Source organism: Sphaeramia orbicularis, chromosome 4 (assembly GCF_902148855.1).
Source record: "Sphaeramia orbicularis chromosome 4, fSphaOr1.1, whole genome shotgun sequence".
Classification (NCBI taxonomy): domain Eukaryota; kingdom Metazoa; phylum Chordata; class Actinopteri; order Kurtiformes; family Apogonidae; genus Sphaeramia; species Sphaeramia orbicularis.
Window position 1 is genome coordinate 10,102,794 of NC_043960.1, and position 15,522 is coordinate 10,118,315.

The 15,522-nt window shown below is 35.9% G+C and overlaps 1 protein-coding gene across 4 annotated transcripts in view; it reads right to left on the reverse strand.

Moving 5' to 3' along the window:
- lrp8 (low density lipoprotein receptor-related protein 8, apolipoprotein e receptor) overlaps positions 1-15,522 on the reverse strand; it is a 367,439-nt gene that overhangs the window by 17,186 nt on the left and 334,731 nt on the right. For all 4 annotated transcript variants that reach the window (XM_030132189.1, XM_030132188.1, XM_030132187.1 and 1 more), the window contains exons 14-15: positions 7,537-7,678; positions 910-1,062 (exon numbers count right to left, since the gene is read on the reverse strand). In XM_030132189.1, the coding sequence (XP_029988049.1) occupies positions 910-1,062; positions 7,537-7,678 (295 nt within the window). The remainder of the gene's footprint in view (positions 1-909; positions 1,063-7,536; positions 7,679-15,522) is intronic.

Sequence of the window (15,522 nt, forward strand, 5' to 3'; positions counted from 1 at the left end):
GTTTTAACTTGGATTACACAATTTGCCCCTGTTCACTCATGCATGAAAACCTGGGTCTGTAAATATGGACAAATATCCACCAATCCTCTACCTACCGATGTCCATAAAAGAAAATTCCAAAAATTATCAAATGTGGAACTGGGGATAATTTTTCAAAATATATAGTTTTTTGATACACCCTGTATATATACCTCCCTTTTTTCCCTTTTCTCTCAGTGATATTTTGTACCTATGTTTAAATGTAAGCTTTTGTTGTGTCTATGTTTTGTATACGTTCTGTTTTGTATAAAAACAAATCCTATTGTTTAGACATATTTTTTGCACTACTGCTGTAAAAAAAAATCATTAAAAAAAAACTGTGGAAAAAAAAGTTTCTGAAAGAGTTATCATAATGTGAAATGTGATTTTATTTTGCCTTGTGGTGAATACTGATTAGACATTAATGCGTCATTACTCAAAAGGTTATCTTGTTATGACAGTTTTAAACATTAGAGTTAAACACATGAATATTTAGTTTTACATGAATATTTATTTTTGTCTTGGAAACATTTACCATTGTGTGAAATTATAAAAAGAAATGAACTGTGTGACATGACAGCAAAGAAAGTACCTGTTAGTACTGGCAACTTCAGAGGCAACCATCCGTTTTCAGGGTCAGAAAACCTCAACGCTGAATACTTTAAAGCTCAAGATTTATTTATAGATATGTATAAATACTTAATAATAAGGTGGACTCCTTTTGGCACTGTTCAGCGAGAAAAACCAGATTAATTTCCGTCTGACCTCACACTCGATCATGGTACTGTGATTACAGCAACAGAGACTTTGTGACATTCCTCAGCACATTTCCTTTAATTAAATGTGCTCAGAGACTGTGTGATTTATAGGCTGATAGTGAGACTGACTTACCTATAGCGCAGCGCCTCATGTCTGGTCCCAGCTCCATGCCGTCAGGACACGCACAGGTGTATTTGGGGGAGTGGTCTGTAATCTGAGGGGCTTTCAGACAGAGGTACTCGCAACCACCGTTCGGCAGACTGCCCATGTTACAGGTGTCGGGGGCTTCAGGAGAACACAAAGAGCAACAAACAAAAGCATTAGAAGAGTTTAAACCTTTATCCGACAAGTGACTATTTTTGGTAATTTCCTGCATACATTAAAAGACAGTGACATCAACAGTTCCAGTGAGGACAGTGAGGCAGTAATATCAGGTCCAATGTGGTCTCCAGGGTCTGTAAGGTCCACCTCTGCATGAACAGCGAGTGTACCTGCTTTGTGAGGTACCATGAAGTGATGGTACTAATGTAAGGAATGATGTTCAAAGGGAGAATGTGGATGTGGACAGGGGTCTGGATCTGCTTGTAATGTTCTAAAATACATGTTCATTTATTTATTTGTTTAACGTACTTTCCGGTCTATTAGCTGCTACTTTTTTCCACACACTGTGAAGTCGTGGCTCTAAAATGATGCGGCTAATTTATGTTTTCTGGGCTAATTATCGATGGATGAAGAAGGAAATAGAGCTGCTGCACGTAAGCTGGAGAGTAAAGTATCTATCTATCTATCTATCTATCTATCTATCTATCTATCTATCTATCTATCTATCTATCTATCTATCTATCTATCTATCTATCTATCTATCTATCTATCTATCTATTTCGAACATGCAAAGTAAGTAAGTAAAGTTTATTCATAAAGTGCTTTTCACAGATAAAAATCACAAAGTGCTGTACATAAACTGGGTGCAATAAAACAACATAAGAGTAATTTCATAAAATAAATAAAAAGGATAAACCCATCAACCAAAAGCTTTCCTAAATAAAAACATCTTGAGTCAAAGAAACAAAATAAAACAAAACAAAGCAAAATAAGACAAAAACTAAAAACCATTTAAATGAACAGAATCTATCTTCAAGTACATGTGTGAAAGTGCATGGTCGAAAAGGAGTGTTTTTCTTGTATTTTTTATATTCACTTGTACTTTTTTTGCCACTTATGGATAAGGAACCAAATATGGTAACGTCATTAACCTAGATTTTCTAATTTTCTACATAACAATAAAATATCTTGAAAAATCTTGCAAAAGTAATAAAGTCTTGTTATATCCTCCAATAACACACTAGGGTTGAAATTTTGAATTTTAGAGTATTTCTATAGGTGAACTATAAAGGGTTAAAGTGTTGATGATTCCGAAAATACCTACAAAGTCAGAAAGAGGCTGAAACAGAGGTGGTCAGTGTCTAAACGTCCAGGGGCAGATATGAGACTAGAAAAGTTCAGGGATATGTGTATGTTAGAGAATCACAAGGCACTCATGTAGAACCATATAAGGCTCTGAAAGCATTTTTGTATCGAATAAAGTTCTGTCTGTCAAAATCCATTTATGTGTTGAAGTTCTTTGTCACGAAGTTCTGAGTCCTCAAGTCCTCTTAACCGTACCAGAGATCACCGTCAAAATAGCAATAGCCTGTGTTGTTGTGTAACTGCAGTTTTTTAATACTTTGTTTGGGATTAAACCCACAACAAAACTAATCGAATGAGAAATTGGTTTTTGAGGCAAAAATCAATGTATTCCTATGAGTCCTATGTTTCCAACTAGAGCAAGAAAACAGCTTCAGCTTCGGAAAATGAATGAAATTTGGAAGAATCTGATTGAAGGTTATGCGAACTTAACACTTCTGATTTGAGGTAGTAATACTGATTTTTCTACACAAATTTCAGACTGCAGGCAAATGCGGCCCAAATCCGATTTATTTGCCCATATGTGACGTGTATCCAATCTGTTTAAGACAATTCAAACAGCACAAATCCGATTTTTTTCAAATCCTACCCAGGACACTTTCATATGTGGTCTTAAATCTGATACATACCCGATATTTTGCAATGCGACTTCAGTTTGAACGTCCAGGTCACATTTATCTGACCTTTACGCCATTGAAATGCAACAAACATCCCAATTCGGTGTCCCAGGAGGAGGACCGGCGAGAAAAACATATTTACTTCCGCCTGCGTGGTCACGTGTTACATCAGGTTCTCTTTTGCAGATGTGGGTCACTTCAGGGTCACATCCAGTTCATATTCAAAACTGATGGAAGTCGCATTTAATTTGAAATATGAACGGGCACACAAAAAAATCGGATTTCGCCAAAAAATCCGAATTGTCCATTAAGACCTGCTGTCTGAATGTAGCCAGAGTAACATTACAGTATTACAAAATGCGAAACTCTACATCTCCATCTATGCGGAATGGAAGACACACACTGAAGCGTTTTCCATATTTGTCCATTTTTTAGTGCTTTATCACCAGCATTGATGCATCTCATTACAGCTGAGTCATATGAATCTGTTTACAGGTCAAAAAACATGCTTTAGGGTTTAGCACCACTTTAAGCATCAGCAAATTCATTTATTCATTCATTAACCTTTACTGGAATTTTTTAATACCTCATTTTCAATCATGGTGAGAGAACACTTAAATGAATAAATACACATAAAAATTAACAAAGAAATAAATGAATAGTAACAAAGAACAGTAACATAATGTAGTAATGTTGCAAGTGTGTTAAGTACAAAAACAAAAAAAAAAGCCACCACACCCCAACTTTGTTTTTGCATGTAGTAGCATCACTTAAACTGATAACCAGTAAATAAAACTTTTTTTTTTCTGCTTCCTGTGTATTGTTTATTTCCGGGGAGGTATTCACATAAGTCTTTTTTGGCTTCTATCCTCTTCTGCACAATGATGTTACTTGTTTGATAATTGTTTTGGTTTTTTTTTTCTCTTGCTGTTTATGATGTGCAAATAAATAAAATAAAATAATTATTGGATTAGTTAAATAAGGCACAGATGTATGATAGCTTTATATTCTTGCAGCCACATTTCTGCATTTAGAATTGTATAAATTTAAAGCAGACTTTTAAATGTATACTATTTTTTAAGGAGAAACACGGGTAAACAAAGGTTACATCTATGTTTTAAATAGGATTTTATTATATTATATATTTTCTGTGTGTTATCGCATATTGTATTTAATCTTTGAGGTAATTTGTCATCTTATATTGTAACAGAACGTGCTCAAAGTGATGATGCTTGACTCTAAAATGTAAAAACAAACAGTCAAACCACATGACTTGACTAATTTTCCTCCATGGATAAAAGCTGTATCTGTTATAATCCAATAACCTGAAATTCTTAATATAATAAACCACAGAAAACAGATGCAACTTTTACAGTGTGGCCTCACTTTATTCCATGACCCATTTTTTTTGGTCCAATGAGTAGATGCTTAGGTTAGGGCAGAACTTTTTTTTTTTTTTTTTTTTTTTATCTCTTCCTCCAAATAAAAAATTTACATTTAGTTTCCGAACTCCAGACTCATGAAAAAATTTTGCTACTCTTGTCATGTGGGAACGCAGTAGAATTAGGTCAGGTCGCGGTCGATGTTGCCTCCTGACTCGGTACATAGTTTTAGAGAACGGCACATCAGAGGGCTCATCAGCTGTCAGAGGAGAAGCAACATTACTCTGTACTCACAGTGAGTTTTTAATAAGCTGGGAATACATGCAACCGCCTCATGTATGGGACCGTAATACATGTATGACACTCTCTAGGCTTTCTGTATTAAAAAGCAATGAAGAGCTTTGGGTCAGCGTAACATTTCCCCTCCCTCGATACAGCAAGACAACATATTTAAAACCCTTAAGGCCCCAAAAGCACAGCTAGATGGATGCAAAATAAAATCAAAGATAAATAATAAAAATGCATAACAAAAACTGGATGGGAAAAGAGGTTTTGTTGAGGAAGTGTGGCAAAAAAACAACAACAAAAAAACAAGCTTAATTTGAAAGAAGCGGCATCGAAATGTGTGGAAAAGCACTGCAATGACCAATCATGAGGAGATAATGTTTGCTTGTGGTGCTGTTTAGATAAGGTTGATTTAGAGAATGCAACTTACTGTATATGAAAAATGGAAGTAAACACAAGCTGGTTAACTTTGCCTATTAGCTTCAGTCACATTACATTGAATGTCAAATTGGCAGGACCGTGTGCACGACTATCTTCACAGAGCAGCTAACAGTTATTGAGTATGGCTCTATTTAGTCTGGGTAAGCCTGGCTGTTTTATGTCTTGTTTTTGTTGGCATTTAGGAGAAAACATGCAAAATTTTGTGATATTGCTTTGTGCAAAGCTCTTGATTTATTAATGAGAGAATGCAATTAGTTCCCCACTGGCACCCAGACAAGACAGCTTTGAGCTACACTACAGAAGGATACAACAAAGCACAAAAACACAGACTCGCACCAAAAAACTGATGGCGCTCAGTCTGACACGATGTGCACGCACGCACGTTGGTAGGTCTATCTTTAACCACCATGCAGATGCACATAAACACAGGTGTATATTTGCAACTGGGAATATATGGGTGCTTCTATGAAACTGGGACCTAAAAAAAGGACATGGGAGCTAAAAGTTCCAATATGAAGCAAGTTTGGAAGCACTTTGGGTCTATTTTAAAACTAAATATTTATTGAGATAAAAGACAAACAATTTTTCAGATAAAACACATTTTTGTATTATTTTACATTATATTTCATACAAAAATCTGTATGTAACACAGTCAAAAGGACACGAAAATTACGCGCTATTTTTTTAATATCTCTTTATTCTCTCACAGGTACATTTTGGGAACTGAGCTAATTATGCAAGGCAGAGTGTTTCACAAAAATGAGTGCTGTTGCAAAATCATTTGCTATTTATATGCGTTGAACTGCGCAGGTTCTGCGTGTAATGCAAGTGGACACGATGGGTTACACACGAAACCTGGAATGAAACTGCCGATTCATGAAAAACCTGCATATCTGGATTAGAAAAAAACACTAGGATCATCAAATTTAACACAGTTTATTTATTTATAGTGGTATATAAGACCATTTCAAGCCATGTTTTCAAGATCATATGCACTGAAACCTAGGTAGCTTTTCCTGTCCCAATTTTGGTCCTATTTTTGGCCCCAATATTTTATTAAAAATTCATTAATTTTGGGATGGCTCAGAGCAAGAGCATATTTTTTTTGCATTTATCTGAGGTTATCATTAAGTACATCCTGGGGGGAAATATGTCTAAATTTGTCCTTTATTATTGGGTCTGAAATGCTGGAAAAATGCCAGATACCAAAATAAACCGAGTTTCATAGAAGCACCCATATCCATTCAGAGCAAACACAGTGAACATATGATTCACTACGCACTGTGCATCCATCAGTTTAATCGATTTCACATCAGGTTATGTGTATATTGTTTCAGGCAGCTTCAATAAGTGGATAATTCAGACCAAACATGGATCATTCAAGGCATTGTTAGCAAGCAGTTCAATCTCTGATGATATCTGTGTCTCAGAACAAACTCAATTTTCAACAAAAGAAATCACACCTTATAATAGAGCACAGGTGCCAAACATGCGGCCCGGGGGCCAAATCTGGCCCGCCAAAGGGTCCGGTCCAGCCCTTGGGATGAATTTGTGAAATGCAAAAATTACCCCGAAGATATTAACAATCATTTTAGTTCAGGTTCCACATTCAGACTAATTCAATCTCAAATGGGTCAGATCAGTAAAATACTACCCAGTAACCAATAAATACTCGTAACTCCAAATTTTTCTGTTTGAAAATGTAAATATTTGCATGTATTTACACTAAAACAAAGTATAATTTCGCAAAAAAATGTGAATAACCTGAAATGTCTTAAGAGAAGTGCGATTTTAACAATATTCCACCTGTTAATAAATGTTTTGTGTGTTTGTAGACCTACTCTTATCTGTAAGTTATATATAATGCACATGTGTAAATGATCAACTGGAGCATGATATTGTTAAAATTACACTTATTTTTTTCAGTTTGTTCATGTTATTCACAATGTTTGAAAGGATAGTTTGTAGATGTAAACATTTTCATAATGTAATTTTACTTTTTTCACTTTAAAACATACAGGAAAGTTTGGAGTTGACATTATTTATATAATATTATGTTATTATTTTACTGGTTTGGCCCACTTCAGATCAAATTTAGCTGAATGTGGCCCCTGAACTGGAATGAGTTTGATACCCCTGTAATAGAGCTTAAACTAACCCATGTCATGTAAAAACAGCTTTCTTGAATGGGAAACAACATATACTTGGTTAAGGCACTTTTAGGGGCTTGTAAAAAAAAAAAAAAAACGCTATTACAAGGAACTGGGGAAAGACAAAACCACCAATAAAGGACCAATGGATCATAATTATTGAAGGAATATATACAATGGAAAAAATAACTCACAAACTGTGACTACAAGAAGCACAAATGGACAAAAAATGGAATAAATGGACTGATTACAGAACTCAGAATGGTGGAAGGACTGAATAATGTGAATGTAGTGTCATGTAGTATACCCAAATAATATTTGTTTGTTCGTTTTTTGTTGTTTTTGGTGACAGTGCTTATAAAATTTCAATAAAAACTTAAGTGAAAACAAAAAAAACAACAGCTGTCTTATATGTCTTACCCTTAGGCTGCCTTTGTTCATGGAAAACCACCAGGTCCAGGGGGTTGTTGAGATGTTCTGCCACCTTTGCAACATCATGCCCTGTCAAACGGTTGACACTGTATATTGCTTCGTCCTCCAGGTCTGTCCAATATATGCGATCCTGGATAAAAAAAGAAAATGTGTTTGTTGTTAGGAAAAAAAAAAAAAACACAACTCCCTGGGTTAAAAAAAACCCCAGCAAGGCCCCCTACCTTAAACCTCTACCCTCTTTAAAGCTGCAGGAAACAAAATCAGAGGGAAAAAAACACCACAGTCTGAAAATATACACCTTCCTGCTATATCTCTGTCCTCTTTGTCCATGTCAAAACACTATATAAATATAAATGACCTGATGCTGTTTCATGCTTCTATGGCAAACTGAAGCCACTACATTTCCCAAAGCTCCAAAATGGTCTTGTTTCTCTTAGAATGGTTGAATTAATATGAATTTTTTGCCCAGTGATGTCAAAACCTATTAAATACTGCATCTTTAATACCTCTTAACGGTAATATTTTAACCCTTTTATACACGAATTATGAGAACCTTAATCAAAATTTTTTCCTGAGTGTTTTTATTCCTCTTTAGGCATGAAAAAAACAATGCGAATGAACATTTTCTTCTGAAAAATAAATAAAAATAAATAAATAAAATAAAAATAATTTTAAAAAATTTAAAAAATACATTAAAAAAAATAATAATGAAAAAAAAAAATTCTTATGAGCCTATTTTTTTATGAAGTTGCAAAAATGTCCACTCAGCTGGACACCACACATTTAATTTTTGACGCACAGAAACATGTATTTACTGATAAACTGTGTGAAAACTATGGGAGGGGTTGTGATTCTGGGGGTTTATGCTCAGGAGAGGTCTACATAATGTTACCAATTCATGTCAGAAAAGATATGTAGTGTCTTAAAACTTTAATAAAGATATGTGTAAAAAAAAAAAACAAAAACCAAAAGAACAACAAAACCCATGAATATACAAGAGAACAGCTGTAGAATAGCTGTCCACTGTAGTGACCAGTATGCATGAAAGGGTTAAAATATTTAGCAAAACGCACATTTTTCACTACATTTGAGCATCTTAACCACACCATAACTGCATTTTAGGTCTCAAAAGGAGAAAAAAAAAGCTTTCCAAGGTTAAGATTTTCAGTTTGTGTGTATCCATGTGGACAGGGAAAATGGAAAGGTTTGAAAAAGACGGCATGACATCCTGTTTTTGTCATGTCTATTATTGCTTTGTGATATGAAGTTGCATCTGAAACATCAAATCCAGCTGTACAAATCAGTGTGTGACCTGCAGTATATTGAGGTCAGCACAGATGCCTTTGGGAGATGGACTGGACCTGTGTTCATGTAAAGAATACACTTCCATATATACAAACCAACACCTAAGGTACCTTAGGTTTACAACTAAACTTGTTACTGCTTCACCTTCACGACAGATTAAAGCCTCAGCATGTACCATGTCTAGTAATATCCACAGTGTCCACAGGTTGGACAACACTAACTATGGTTTGTCTAAGCTTTGGTACTGGTTTGTAGTCATTTTTCATTGTCATGTGAACTGTGTTGACACAACATTTTTGAATAATAGAAGACAACATCCTGTTAGACAAATATTGGGGTTAGTGTGGACAGGACATAAGATTCAGATTCAGACTACTTTAGTAATCCCTGAAGGGCAATTCAGTACGCAGTTACCGTGCCTTATTGGATGCCCAAACAATTAGACTTTTTATGGACCACCTTGATGCTCTGTTTTATTCACCTAGTCTTTTATTCCTGATACAGTATTTTTATTTTTTATTTTATTGGACTGTCTTTTCTCTGTAGCACTTTGAGATTCTGCTGAATGAAAAGTGCTTTATAAATGCAATTTATTATTATTATTATTAAAAAAGAGAAAACAAAACAAAACAAAAAACAACAAAGTAAATAATATTTTCAACTCCTCTTTACAATGCTCAGATCATGCATATTTTACAGCGATCAGCCCGATTCCAGACTGTTTTCTCAGTACTGAATACACTGAGAAACCTGGATGGCTGGTCAGGCTGTAGCAGAGCTGTTTTTCCTTCATCAGTTATATCAGTAGTCTCCTTTTGCCACAGTGAAGCCCAATTCACACAGACTAACATTACTTATGGCCCTCTGGTAATTTGTTATAATTGCAGAGGTCGTCTGAGATCTGCCATGCGTGTAAATTGAAAAGTAAAAAATTTAATGCAAATTAATGACCCTATTTCAGGAAACACAGAGGTCTTGTGATAATATTAGTCTCTTGTGAATAGACATCTGTGTGATTTGAAGTGATTTGCCGCAGTTTTTGCAACTTTATTCTGCTTATGTTCCCGGTTGAGAACCATGGCGTCTGTACTGGGAATTATAAATGACAGTTCTAACAGTATTTCTGGAGCAAATTCAGGAGGCTCATGCCATGATATAACATAAATATTCACTAAAATAGCAAACTTGAATCCTTCAGGAGAGCAAAATTCTCAAAAGATGAGGAGAAAAGATAAACAGCAAGGAGCGATTTTCTATCTTTCAACAGTTATCTGTAATTGCAGAGCCTATTGACATCAGACCTGGGGGATAATTACTGTAAATATGAGTAAAAAAACTGATTTTGCTCATCTTGTGCAAATCTGCATGGAATATAGATGTAAGGGTTTAATTTCTAAACTGCCTGAGGTTTAAAGGTTATATTAGTCCCATTCAAATAGGTCTTTAATTCATGTGTGTAGCCTGATTTCAGACAGACTAATATTTTCTCCTTAACAACATCTTAAATGAGCATCTAATGCCATCTGCAACTGCATTTTATCACCTGCATGCACTGAAATACATGTGTTGTGCTTGTTGTTGAGATTTTGTTGTATCTTTCTTTGCACATAATACATCAGAAAACACAATACAACAACTGGTGCCAGGAACAACAAACCCCACCCCTCGCATGTATTGTAGCTCATTTTGGCATCCATCCAGCTGATGTCATCATGTCTATGCATGTGCTGATGTCAGCATATCAATTGCTTCTATATATATGAAAGTTTGACGTAATTTGAAACAAAATTGATGTTTTCATAGACATGTGAAATTTCACCCATCATAGTAAATGGGAGAAGAAAAAAGAACTTAAAAATTCATACAAAATTGAAACTTTCACCTATTTTTCCCAAAATGTAATCACATCTATTCAGGGTCACTGGCAATCTATAAAATAATTTTGGTATGAATTCAACCAATAGTTTTGCCGCTACAGACATTTGAAATTTCATCCATTATAAGTAAATGAGAAAAAAAAAATATTTAAAAAATTCATAAAAAATTGAAACTTTGCTCTATTTTTACTAAAATGTAATGACATCTCTTCTGGTTCATTGGCAATCTATAAACCCAATTTGGTATGAATTCAAGAAATAGTTTTGCTGCTACAGACATTTGAAATTTCATCCATTATAAGTAAAGGGGAAAAAAAAGATTTTATAAACTCATAAAAAATCTGAACTTTGACCTACTGTTCTCAAAATGTAATGACATCTATTCTGGGTCACGGGTAATCTACAAACTAAATTTGGTATGAAATCAACCAGTAGTTTTGCTGCTAGTGTGTTAACAAACAAACAAACCGAACCAACAATAATACCCCTTGCCTCCCCTTAATAAGTACATAAGACAACACAATGAGTCTCTGAGAGATGTATAAACCCAATAAGCAAAAATACAGTCTCTATAACACTTGTCATAATGATGCTCCTCAGACCGACAATCAGAAAAGGAGTTGCATCCATTGCATGAGAGGCATTAAAGTGAATCGTACACTTCACATCCTGTGAGCCAAGGTCACTGTGTCTTTTACTCCATCTTCATCTTTTATTTTTCTTCAGACTCACAATGTCTTTGTCTCCCAAACACCTCCTAACAATTCTCTCTAGTGATACTTTGGGATAATACGATAAGCTGTACAAGTGGTTACAGTGTTTGGTTGCCATGGAAACCTGAGCCGAGCTCTCTACACAGACACACATCAATTAAAAAAAAAGAAAAAAAGAAAAGAAACACAAAATAACGACAAGAGAAATGCTGAGACACAGATCATACGGACAGAATGAAGAGAGGATTCATGAGGTGAGTAGAAGACAAAGAGGTGAAAAACCCTGGGTAGCTCCTGTATGAATTCTTCTCATTAGATTCAGGTTGTGTTTATCATTTTATGTTATTTGTAAAGGTCAAGGACCTCCGATGGTTTTCAGAATACAGGCGTGCATCTGTGTGGCTCTGTTATGACTGAAAACCATAGCGTGCATTTGAGCTGGGTTATCTGTGGACACAACCTTTCGCTCACCTTTTCTTTCTCTATCCCTTACTGGGCTTTCACTCTCTTCATCTCCCTTCACTCAGATTCAGATAACCTTTACTCATGACAGCAGTGCTGAAACAATGAAAGACACATATCAGCTATGTTGGTAATACAAAACTCAAATCTATCATTTCATCTCCCAGCTTTCTCCATCTGCAGATGTCTCGCCGTCAGTCTCCACCTCTGTTTTTCACATTCAATTTCTCCGCTGTCAATCTCTGCTTCTGCCACTTTTACTGACCTTGAAAACTTCAAAAAGCACGCAGACCCAGGCAGGTCAGCGCTCATGAATGGATCAAGGTGACTCTTTCATGTGTCGAAGGACAGGCTACGACTTATGCACATCGACACACTGCTGCACGTATTCTCCTGACAGCACGGCGTTGCATCACATTAGCTCTGTCTGTCTCTGGTTGTCACGGAGATGAGAATACATAAATGGATGTGAAATCTTTTTAGGGTCAAGGGAGTATAACCGCTGATTTTGTCATGATCTTGTCCCGGAAGAACCGTCAGGCAAATGCTGGTGCCTTTTGACTGACACATCTGTCTGATGAGCGATTGTGCCTCATGCATACTTAGATGTCATCGTACAGCTACAAATACAATCTCAAACAAAGCCAGACCCTTCAACTTCTGAGGCCTTTGATTTTCCTCAGTTTGTATTCTTTGTTGCATCAAGTTATAAAAAAAACAATGCAGTTGTAGAAATGTTATTAGGAAAGTTTTTCTGTAAATCTCCTCCGAGCAACAAAACAGAATTAACAGGCATGGTACACCCCCACACAAAACGTTTAAGTTAATTTACTTCACAGGTTCTCAAACTTTTCCATCATTAGCCCCAAAAGAGAAATTTGGTGTTGGTCCAGGACTGAAATTAAAAATGTATGCGATACATTTCCATAACAGGAAAGATTTTTATTAACTATTCCACCATCCAAAACATCTTGACTAATTGCCCATGAATTGGGAACAGAATGTCAAAATGTGAATCATGGCTTATAAGATAATATCAGCAATGACTTTTAACACTGACAAGTCATGTTGCCCTAACTCAGTGTCTTTCAACCTTGGGGTGGGGACCCTTCGTTGGGTCACATGGAATTCAAATGGGGTCACCTGAAATTTCTAGTAATTGATAAATAAAAACAAAAAAAACAAAAACAAAAACACACTAATAATAAATATATGGTGAGTTGAGGGAGACAATGATAATACATAGGCAAGACATGACAAACTGTGAAGCTGAAACTCAAGCACTGTGGTTCTGTTTATCTTTCAGATGTTCATTGTGGTTGGTTTCAGATGCTGCAGCGCTTTCATAATTCATAGTTTGAGTTATTGGTTGTTCAGTATTAATTGTCAGCCTTGTAAATACAAGCTGGACTGACTGTACATATCCTGACCAAGGAAAATAAAATTCTCACTTTGTGCAGTAATCTACACCTGGCTTTTCTGCCTCCATCCATAATAATATACATTAAATAACCTAAATGTCGTCTAAAATTAATGTTTATTTGCAACATAGTATAGCAAACAATTGCATGATCAAAAACAAATTAATTTGAGCAAAAAAAAAAAAAAGTCTCTGTTTTGAATGTCTGGGGTCGCCAAAAATTTATGATGTTAAAATGGGGTCACAAACCAAAAAAGGTTGGGAACCACTACCCTAAAACTTGAGTTACTTTTTGTTACTCTGTATTTACATGGACCTTAATATTGTACTAGAAATTAAATACCAGGTAAATGATTAACCAGGTGATGATGAAGCCTGATCAGAAGGAATTTTCAATCACATTGCCAGAGATGATGTAAACTTTTAATTATCTGTTCTATAGGAAAATACAGTATGTATCACTTAAACACTTCATCCAGTTGTTTTTCTCTTAGGTTTGCCATGAAGCCAAAACACTGGACTGAACTAAACTGGATTTTACCTCTAGGTGTTGCACTTCCACTCAGCAGAAGAAACAAAATGAGACTACCAAAGCCCATGACTGACAGTGTAGTGGGTCCAGTCCATTTGAAGGTGCTCTGAATTTCAATCAGTTTGAAGAAATATTGTGTGACTGCAGTAGTGAATGTTTCTGTGCTCTAGCTTCTATACTGAGAATGTTTTAAATGGAGAACTGAACATACAGGTGTTGCAACAAAACAAAAACTGAATGCACTTCTATTTTAATCAGGAAAATTAACTGAAACTAGTGCATTGACCCACGGGTTCTAGATGTGGTAGTTTTTACGCTGTTGTGTATTTGTGCATGCTGTACTGCATTTGTCCAGCAGTCACTGCCGAAGTGTTCTGGCCATAGCAACATAATTGTAAGGCTATTGTATTCAAAATTACTAATATCTCCCAAAATATGGGTCCTGTCAACTTCCTGTTTTCGCTACTGTCTTCTTGACCAAAAATACATAAGTATGCCAAACTGCAGCAGTCAGCCCTCTCTGGATTTTGTGTGAATCCCCTGGACATACACGCATACTTGCACAGAGGCCACTTGGCTTTCATAATATAGAATATCACAGCGTTGTCATGGTCTTAAATCTGTCACTTAGTGAAAAGGAGTTTTAGCTGACCAGACGCTTTTCTTATGACTGTGAGTGTGTTCAGACAAAATCTGATTGGCACCCTCCTAACTTTTAGAACACATCCTCTTGTATTAAAATCGTTCCCCTCTGGCTCCCATTCTTTTTGACTGATTGCTGTGTAACTGATGAATCACATCAATTGTACTTGTGACAGTTTTGGTGCTTGGAGGCAGAAAACTGTATTAGACAGCAGGCAGCTATGACCACGCTCTTGGCTTTTCCTTCACCAGTTAGAACCTGAGCAGAGGTGTCAACATCATACTGTTCAGAGTTCATGACAAATTAACTCCTTTTATTTCTTTCTTTCCTCCTTGCGATATTGATTTACATTGTTTATTTTTCAATCACTAGCTCCCTTTTGCCAGAACCTCATCTTCTCCTTTATGCCCTCCAGTGAAACATAGAGGAGGTAAGCATTAATGCAACGACAAAAAATGGCACAACAAGAGGAGACGTTATTTTCTGTATGCTCCTGCCATCAACAGTTCCTGAGGGCTTGTTGTCTAAGCGGGGGGCGGAGACTGAGAAGAAGGAAAATATGAGTGTGTTGTGTGTGTGGGGGTATGTATAGACTAAAAGAAACACTGAATGTTTTTGGTGCAGTGTTCCGAAATGCTGCAATGAGTCAACTTATGTTATCACTGCAACCTTCACTGTGTGACAAAATATGCAATTTTAAGAGAATATGGGCCATAGTGTTATCATGTCTGTCAAAAAACGTATACATTTATTTCTCAAATGCAGTGGTTTTGTAGTAGTGCTGCTTCTTTGTCTCTACTTTGAACAGTTTGCAGCCTATATGAAAATGACACTATATTAGTGTTTTTCAACCTTGGGGTTGGGATGCCACGTGGGGTCGCCTGGAATTCAAATGGGGACGCCTGAAATTTCTAGTGATTGATAAAAACTTACTAATAAAAAATACATGGTGAGTTGAGAGAGACAATCACAATACATAAATACATACAATACATATACATACATAAGCTGAAACTGAAGCA